Source organism: Nanorana parkeri, unplaced genomic scaffold (genome assembly GCF_000935625.1).
Source record: "Nanorana parkeri isolate BGI_ZX_2015 unplaced genomic scaffold, ASM93562v1 scaffold1445, whole genome shotgun sequence".
In the NCBI taxonomy this organism is placed as follows: domain Eukaryota; kingdom Metazoa; phylum Chordata; class Amphibia; order Anura; family Dicroglossidae; genus Nanorana; species Nanorana parkeri.
The window spans coordinates 304563-314369 of record NW_017307713.1 but is presented as its reverse complement, the minus strand read 5'-3'; the positions used below and the strand labels follow the sequence as shown (position 1 = coordinate 314369).

At 41.1% G+C, this 9807-nt stretch overlaps 1 protein-coding gene across 1 annotated transcript in view; it reads right to left on the bottom strand.

Annotated features, from left to right (window-relative positions):
* Positions 1-1717: 1717 nt before the first annotated feature.
* Positions 1718-9807, bottom strand: part of FAM199X (family with sequence similarity 199, X-linked) — a 14884-nt gene continuing 6794 nt past the window's right edge. Inside the window, exons 2-6 of the mRNA XM_018570040.1 lie at positions 8123-8342; positions 6816-6965; positions 5320-5481; positions 3912-4172; positions 1718-2083 (exon numbers count right to left, since the gene is read on the bottom strand). Of these exons, the coding sequence (XP_018425542.1) occupies positions 1913-2083; positions 3912-4172; positions 5320-5481; positions 6816-6965; positions 8123-8342 (964 nt within the window). The 3' untranslated portion in view covers positions 1718-1912. The remainder of the gene's footprint in view (positions 2084-3911; positions 4173-5319; positions 5482-6815; positions 6966-8122; positions 8343-9807) is intronic.

The window sequence follows — 9807 nt, the reverse complement described above, 5'->3', positions numbered from 1 at the left end:
TGAGGTATAGCTGTAATGTCAGGAAAGGTTGATCCTGCCAGTTGCTACACTCTGAGGCCTTTTCTTTTACCAGCTCCCATTTCTGCAGGGCGGTAGTCTGTTTGTGCTTTCATCCAGCTCACTGCAAGCAATGCCCTTGTGGTTTGATTGACAGCTGCTCTGACCATTCAGCAACTGAGAAAGGGTATTCCAGTAAATGTGAATATCCATCATCTTTGATGGACAGCTTGGCCTATTACAGTTAATATAAAAGATAAAGGATCTACTGCCAGGATCAACAGGTAACAAAACTGTGTTACAGGGGGAACATTGCTGTGTTGATTCTATTGCCATAGTACATACATTTCTTTTTTAAAACTTTGCCTACAGGTACACTTTAGGGCCTTTTTACACTTGTCTATTTCAATCCAGCAAAACTCTTGCATTTTGCTGCTTGAAAATGCATGTCAAGTAGAAATCCTATTATTTCCACCTACACATGTGCATTACCATGACACTGCATACACATGGAACACTGTGAATCAAGGAGAACTAAGAGGCAAGTTATTTACACTGATCCTCATAGTTAGAGCCAACATGTGATATTTAAACTGTTACACGTCCACTCTATAGGTCAGGAAGTGACTGTCTGTCACCGTTCCCCCCAGGGATTCCCCCACTCCACTCTCTGATCTTCCAGCTCTGACTGGAGGAATGGATGAGGGAGAGGGCGGGCACAGCTGGCTATGCCTCGAGATAGGCAGAGCCTGTGGTCAATTAGCCAGCTGGGTGGATCTTGACAGTATTGTCGGGATCCATCCCGACTACGGCGTTCTCATTATATAGCGGGCTATAGCCCACTATATACTGAGCTTTGGGTCATGGGAGGACATTAGCATAAAGAGAACTCTGGGATAAAAAGTTTACCCCATAGTTATTTTGTAAGCTTGTAAAGGTTAGTCTTAATAGTAATGTATACAGCAAGTGTTAACAAGGCATGCATATAGCATTTAGCAAACTTCAAGCAGCTTTCCTGAGGCCTTTAAATGAAAGAATGCTGAATGTCAATCATAATGGAAGTGCTGAATGTCACTTTAGACAAGTCATCAGCAGGCTTTTATCAAGCTTTATCCCAACCCATAGCTTTCAGAAAGCCTGCTAATAGATTGTTGAAAGAAACAGTTTTCCCATTACGATTGGTCACTTCTCAACACTCCCAGACTAAAACAACTGGCTTGAAGCTTTGTAAATACTTTCTATGCACACTTATTTTCAGATGAGTCTGCACAAACTAGAGCCTATGTAAGCTAGTCTTTACAGTGCAGTGCATAGCAGATAGAGGTACAGCCGCAATAATTAGTAACCTATATGATGGTCCAGTCTCACTTGTGTGTTTTACAGCAGTAAAACTCATGCGTTTTAGAACAGTAAAGCACAACTAACATGTAAAAGCTCTTCATTTAAATGGATTCCATTATCATCATATTGCTTATTGTTAAGAAGAAAAAAAATCTGCAAATCTTTTGCATTTACACCAATTAAGTAGGCCAATTGAAATGAATAGTTTAAACACAAACGTGTGTCTGGTTTTTTTTTTTGAGTATCTGTATTCATACATTACTTTCATTGCCATGAAAAGGTAACACCCCTGATGAGAACTAGAACAACTTGCAGGGGAACTGATGACTAACCCAATACAAGAGAGAGAGGATCTGTGGTTAAAGATGAACTGAAAGATTTTAGACGAAATCCAAACTAGTTTCTATACTCTAATTCAGTGGCAAGCAGGACAAACACAGGCAAGAGCACACATTGAGAGACCCCAAATTTAGAACCTACGGAATAGGATAGGAGACCCCATTTATGCATATTTTATTTGACTTAAATACCCTGGCCTTGTAGAGACTTAAGAACACTGCTATTTTCACCCATGTCACATGAGTACATCTACATCTCCTTCGTGATCTTCCTCATTAACTTTAAGCGACAACACTTCTTCGTTTAGGAACAAACCACTGAGTCTCTCCTTCCGAGCCTGCCTCTGCTCCTTCAGCTGTTTCTTCCGCAATGTCTTCTGCTGCAGTTTTCTCTGTTTTGATCGTTTCTAAATTAAAGCACATAGTATACAATGTAATTCAAGGTACAAAGAAGCATAGAAACAACATTTCCTACCACTTATTTGCACTAAGCAAAGACTAATGACTGTTGTGTTGGGTGACAGCACAGCGTCACATATTTGAATGAAAGACTAAGGACAGGCAGTGATATCCAGAATCAAAACGCAGACCTCCTTTTGCTAATCGTTTAGTGAACCTGCTAAAAAAGGATTGCTCTGTGAACCAGGTTATTATGAAAACAGCTTTAAACTGACTAGTATTGTGTGTGATAGCACATGAACCGCTCAAGGTGCGTTTCCAAGACATAGATCGTACCCTGCCGCAAGAATGAAAGAAAAAAATAGAACCAAGAAGGTGCTACAGAAGAGAATAGCTTTTCTCACCATTTGTCGAAAACAGAGGTAACCATGAAGCAGTTTAGAAACTATTTGCAGGGGAGCCTGGCAGCCTGTTTCAAACAAGCAAACAATATAATTTTGGAAGAAAGATACAGCTATGGTCATATATCTCTTGGTACATGTATCCTGCAAAGTCCCAAATCATGTGTGTGTATGCATGCATGTACACAGCCCGTGCACCCATCGCACTCAGAGCCGCTGCTCCAAAAATGGAAGGTGGGTGCAGCAGGTGGCTTTCCGACAAAATATAAGTAAAGGATGGACACCGGCACTCCAAAGCAAGTTCAGTACGTGTTTATTAACGTACTAGTTGCAAGTAGAACACTATAAACACCGTTTTGGGGTCTCACAGGATCCCCTTCATTCACTTGTTTGCCTGATGAAGGGGATTCTGTGAGACCCCGAAGCGTTGTTTAGAGTGTTCTACTTGCAACTAGTGCGTTAATAAACACGTACTGAACTTGCTTTGGAGTGCCGGTGTCCATCCTTTACTTGTGTATGCACACGCACACACTTATTTTTTTAAAATAGATGACTGCATGAATTCCAACTGCTGAGAGGCAATCTGAGGCCTTTGGCAGAGATTTGACAATTTTTCATATTACATTAGCTACACAACAGTGGGTGGATCTCTTGTTGAAACTATAATTTCACAAAGGTTTACATTCATTTCATATTTTAAATGACTATTATTCACATTATGACCACATTGTACCACATGTTCTCAACCAGTTGGTACTTGTGGAAGATTCAGGGAAGTTTCTGCTTGTAAACTGAAATCATAAGGCCCCATTTACAATAGGGTGTGTTTATATGCGTTTAAAATGGCTTGCAAAACTGACATATAAAAATGCATATAAACAAGTGATCTGGGGAAGTCTTAAAAAGCAAAAAAGATACAAGTGGAATAATGGCTGAAACAAATGTCAAGAAGCAACCAAAATAAGGTGATACAAACCAGGTGGTAATGCTTTTATAAAGGGTTTTATACTTAAAATTGAGCAAAGAAACTCAGCATTACACCAAGTGTATTAGAAGTCAATTAAATTCTTTTTTTTTCCCTATAAATGGAAACTTTTAAAAAGATGACCATTTATCTCCTTATTATCTGCAAAGTGTGAACATTACTCCTTAAAAATATGTTAAGGAAGATTGTATTTGACCTTAATTACAGCTTTGGTATTCCACTGACAGCCCAGCTGTTACCCAATGCTAACATGTACTGGATGACAGGAATGCCACAAATACTGGCCAATAAAAATAGAAACAAGTCAAAACATGGCCAACATTTCCTTATGATCAGCAAAGTGTGTACATTACTCCTTTAAAAGAAGTTAATGAATATTTAAGTTGGCCTCATTTACATATACAACAAACGATTTACAGGAAAGATTGAAAACCAGAGAAGGATTCTTACCTTTGAATCTCTTATTCTTTCCGCTGCACAGGCAGACAGATTGCTGTCACTGTGAGTCCGACTCATGTTGGCACTTGAGTTAGAAGCCGAGTGACCCCCGCTAGAACCCGTGCTGCTGGCTGTGCTGACCATACTAGCACTACTGCTACTCACGCTGGCTCCGCTCACACCACTTGTGCTGGCTGTACTATAACTGGTCCTTTTCCAATTGTCTCGTGTGGATCGCTGTCGAGGACTATGCTCCTTGATGTAGCTCCTGACCTGAGAAAATACAAGAAGCCATAATGGTTATACGAATTGGAGAGAGGGAAGCATACAGACCTAAACCAAATCTACAAGGCAGAACCCATATAGGTTTTAATCAGATCTACTAATAATTCAAAAGAACTCTTGCATTTCTGATTTCACAGGTATACATGGGTGGATAGGCAAGATATTGCCACCAGCACAGAAATTGGGCAAAGTATTCAGAACTGTTCCACTGACCATTCTTCCCCTCTAGAGGCTGACCAGCTGGCATCTGCACCAAAGTCAGAACAGACTAAAAGATAACCTTTTCACGTGTAAGGCCAGCTTTAGAGACTATCTTGGGGGACACATTAAGGACCCAGTCTGAATACATGTTCCCAGTTTACGAGTTAGAAAGTACTGAAGGCCAAGGATGTCTGTGATAGCCAGACGGGCAGTATATTCATGAGAGGGTCAGCAATGAATACCTAAAGTTTTCTTTCATGACAGAGTCCCCATTAAATGTTTTATGTAAAACCTAAATTGTCAAGAAATGTGTTTCATAATAAGAAGAAACATAAGTTTATTTCATTATGGTTTGATTTTTTCTTTACCGGCAGTCCATTTATGAATTATTCTTTTATAAACAGTGATTTAAATTTTACTTAGACTTCTCCCAACTGTTACATGTTCTCTAGTTATTTCACAAGACAAATAGCAGAAAGAGACCTGATGGCAGACGGAGACCTGATAAAATGAACCCCAAACTTTTCATTTGCTTTCCATCTACAACTTAAGAAAATCGGTATCAAACCAGTATCAAAACTGTACAATGTATTTTTTTTTAAAACAGGACAGGAAATTAAAGAAGCAACCTAAGAATTGTTGTACTTGTTTATGGGACAAACAGAAAAGTAAAAGAAGAAAAGTATTGTGCTTCTATCTCTCAGTTAGGAATACAATCCAAGCTTAAAGTCACCAGTGTGCACAGATCCAAACACACGCTAAAGTATGATGACTTAGCAAACCATGTCCACAACCTTACTGGTTGGAAATCAAAAACAAGAGCAATGTCCATTATCTGGAGTGCATTCTTCTGGAGAAAGTGTTTTATAAACATTTGTGGTGCAATCTACAGTTCATTGTTTTGTTTTGGAAATATAAGAGCTGCCCAACAAACCTGTTTCAGCTTTTCATCAGTCAGGCAGTTCAGTTCGATGATAAATTCGCTGTCTGTAGGGGAGATCTGCGCTGTAGGATCAATTATCTTTATAATGTCAAGTTGTTCCCGTAGACCCATCTCTGTGCTGACCTTTCGACTGAGATATTCAATGTACTCAACCTAAGAGAACAAGAACTCAAAGGATTAGAGTATCAGTAAACCACAAAACTCACAAATGTCACTGAATTTTTAGGCACATAATATAAACATAAAATGCCAGTCAACAAACTAAATATGTGTATAACTGGGCAGGATTTCATTTATTCTTGTACACGCACACTGCATGCTAAAGAAATGAATAGGGGTGGGGCTGGTGTAAATGGGACTATGAAAACGGACATAGCAGATCTACTTGTGAACACTGCCAAAGTACTGGCCATAAGTCATATAGAGCAAAACACACGACACTCCGGTGGCCATTCTGGTAAGTAGGCATAGCAGAAATAAGAGAAATGTATAAAAGGCTGCTGTGGGGAAGGACATGGGTAGAAATTAAATGCTGCTACAGGGGTTTGAGAAGTTAATATGTTGCATTCTTGCTGGCTCCTATCTTTTGAGAACTTGCAAAGATTAAGAACCCCAGATGCTCAGAAAAACCCTTATGGTCCATTCACACCATCTGCATTGGTGCTGCGCTGGTCCTTGTTTCCAGCGCTGCCCCAATACAAGACAAGACAATTTGCCTTGTCATGGACGGACTCGATTCACACCACCGCATTGCGATGGAAACAAAGGGGCGTGTGCTGGGGAAAAAAAAATTAAAAATATGGCACGCTGTTTTTTCAGCGAAGCGGTACCCCGCTGTGCCCGTAGAACTGAATGAAAATAAAACTTGTGACATTGCAATAAAGTTCAAACAACAACAAAAACAGTGCGATGTGCTGGGATCAACGCCTAGTGCAATGTCTGGTGTGACTAGGCCCTTACTTGCTGGGTCAACTGGATCAGATGTTTGGTCCCACCCCTTTCCATCTCCTTATGTCATAAACGCTATTGGCCAGTAAGGTTGTCCTGTAAATAATGGGCCAATAACAAGTCTTAGATAAATGGGGAGGAATTAGACAAAGCTCATGGGACCCAGAAATTGTTTCGCTAAGTGCTCAGGCATTCTGGCCACCCAGAGTGTGCAAAGAGGAAGGACCTGATATACAGACACCTATAAGTGTCTGGTGTGTACTCCTAGAGCTCGATTAGGTTCACGTTGAATGAAGAGCTGCCACGTAGTACAAGCATTAATGCACAAATCAATTACAAAATCATAGATGAATGTAGAGGGGGTAAGCAGCACCAGCAGGATGGAGACACAAATATTTATATCTAGAATAACGGTCTACTCAACTAGTACTCCAAAGTAGTACAGAAAGATTTGCAAAAAATCTCGAGTGTATTGAAACCTACATGTTTCTAAATCACAGATGAAAATATATACAGTGCCGTGGTTGATGTGGTATTACCTGTTCATCGTTTGTCATAGCACTCCAAGGGAGCTCATCCAGATTCCGGTGTTTGTTCTTTTTCTTTGAGGGAAGGCAGGGAGAGCTGGGAATGCTGGGTATGACATCAGATAGCACATCGCTACCACTGGCTATGTCACTTCCAGGTAACTAAAGAGAAAGAAGATGGTAAGCTTTACTCAGCTCTCACTAACAACGTCTGGAAGACAAATGGTTTACTCAAAATGTTCCTATGCACTTGGTCAAGTTAAAGGGGATTATGGATAGAGTGAAATACACTCATCCTCATACTTGGAGCCGATGTGTGACACTGCAGCTGTCACGGAGCAGCTCTACTGATCGAGAATTGAGCAAAAACAAAGCGATCTTTTCCCTGCAGAGACTGTTAGTCATCACTCCCTGCAGGGATTCCTCCCTCCCCTCTCCCTTTCTGCCAGCACTGACTGGGGGGGACAGATTGAGGAGGGGGCGGGCACAGCTAGCTCTGGCTCTAGAGAGGCAGAGCCAGCTTTCAGCAGGGTGGATCACGACAATATTAGCGGGATCCTTCCAGGCTGCAGCGCGGCTCTGCGCTGTCAGCATATAGCAGGCGATACCGCGCTATATGCTGAGTTCTGGGTCACATAAGGACATTAGTCGATTAACCGATTAATCGAACTTAATAATCGGCTAACTAATCGATTTTGAAAATAATCGTTAGCTGCAGCTCTAGTAAAGAGAACTACAGAGAACTAAAGAGAGCTAAAGAGAGCTAAAGAGAGCTACAGCCAAAAAAGGTTTGGCCATAGTTCTCTTTTAAAACACAATGCAAGCAAAAATGACTAGTTTATTTGCAGAGCACCCCAAAGATCCAAAACAATCTATAACAGATACACTGTGGGCCACCCCTTCTCCCCTTTTCTTACCCAATAGCCAGTGACCATCACCCTTTGTGATAAAGATGGAGACCGAGTGTATAGGGAGAGATGTGTCCCAGAGCAACCATTAGAGGTCCTGTCATAGTATGCATTATAGACCGCCCTGAATTTTAGGAGTAGAGTGCTTTCCTTTCCACACACGATTACACGTTACATTTGTTTATTGGAACATATATTCTATTTTGCTGATTTTGTTTTCAATAATTGCCGCACACTTTTACAGTATGACACACACACAGGTTTCTGTAGTAGCTCAACCCTCATTCCCCTCCCCCAAAAAAGGCTAATTTATATGTCAAAAATGAAAAGTGAAATGCATAACAATCAGCAGGAGCCATCCTAATGAGATCTAGGTGAGCTTCACCTCTAAATTGTCAGTCTGCAAATTACCTGCCATTCAAACTCGCTGTCAGACCAGTCCCAATATGTACTGATGGATGATGAGACATCACTGCATACGCTACCCTCGGGAAAAAGATCAAAGGAAGTGAAGTCTTGGTCATCCAGAAGGGAATAGCAATCATCCTGATCCCCGACGGATACAGAGGAAAATAATTCCTCGCTGCATTCAGAACTTGCCACACTTGTCCCGCAAGATGTCAGATTCCACCTGTAAATTAGAAAGGGAAAGTCATTCATTCTGCAATGCCTGCACAGGAGAACAGAAATATGAACTTGCATGTTCTAGGGACGTTCCCTACTGAAGAAAACTCATGGTCCACACTGCACTCGGACAATTTCAGGTGAAACATTTAAGCCCCAGCTGTACTTTGACATTTTTAATTTTGTACAGAGTTTAGAAGACATCAGTAGAGCTGCAGCTAATGATTATTTTCAAAATCGATTAGTTAGCCGATTATTAAGTTCGATTAATCGGTTAATCGGATGCAAAATAAAATACATTTTAAAAAATGCCTCCAGTGATGGACTACTAGTTTGTATTGAGATTGCAGTCCATCACAGGAGCAAGCTTGGAGCGGTGGTAGAAAAAAAGAAAAGAAAAAAAGTGTGGTGTGCAATATAGTGAAATGTAAAATTATACAGCAATGATGAAGAATGGCATCGCCTACAGAGGACTACAAAACCCAGCAATAGTACATTATACAGCACAATGCAGAATACCACCAGCTATAAAGGAATACAACAAATCTCAGCAATAGTACATTATAGCTGGCGGTATTCTGCATTGCCTGTAAAATTTACTACTGCAGGGTTTTGTAGTTCTCTATAGGTAGTGGAATTCGGCATTGCACCATTGTATAATGTACTATTGCTGGGATTTGTAGTCCTCTATAGCTGGTGGTATTCCGCATTGCGCTGTATAATGTATTATTTCTTGATTTGTAGTCCTATATACAGCCCAATGCAGAATGTCACAAGCTATATAGAAATACAACAAATCCCAGCAATACATTATACATACAGTGTGTAATGTATTGCTGGGATTTGTATTCCCATGTATATACAGCGCAATGTACCATCAGCTATAGAGGAATACAAATCCCAGCAATACATTATAGAGCACCATGTGTGGGAAAGTGTAGGCTTACCTCAGCAGTCTTCCAGCAACTTGTTTCTGAGATCGGGCCTGTCTATCGGTGACGGTCATCCACCCTCCCACACCTGCTCCTCCTTACTTCTCCCCGCGTCCTTGTGCCGATCATGGATGTGGGCGGGCAAGGCGGGGAGGAGGTTCGGCGTGTGGATGCAGCCGGGCGGGTCTGGCAGCGGCGAGCACAAGGTGGGGGAGGAGGTGTGGCGCGCAGCCTATGTGGAGCCGTGAACAGGGCCAACCAATCAAAAGCCGATTAATCGATGAGTGAAAAAGTTGACAACTTTTTCAATAATCGATTATGTCGATTAGTTGTTGCATCCCTAGACATCAGTCCACTTTTAAAAGGACACCAATCCTGATGAAAACATGGCAGCTGCACCGCAGCAGTGTGAACGGGCCGAAGTTTTTTTACCCTTACTCTTTCTATTCAAAACTAAAGCAAATGTTTTGGCTGGAGCTGGGTTGTAATTAAATATTATTACGTTTTCTGTTTCTGTTGGGGAAAAACAAAAAAAAAAAA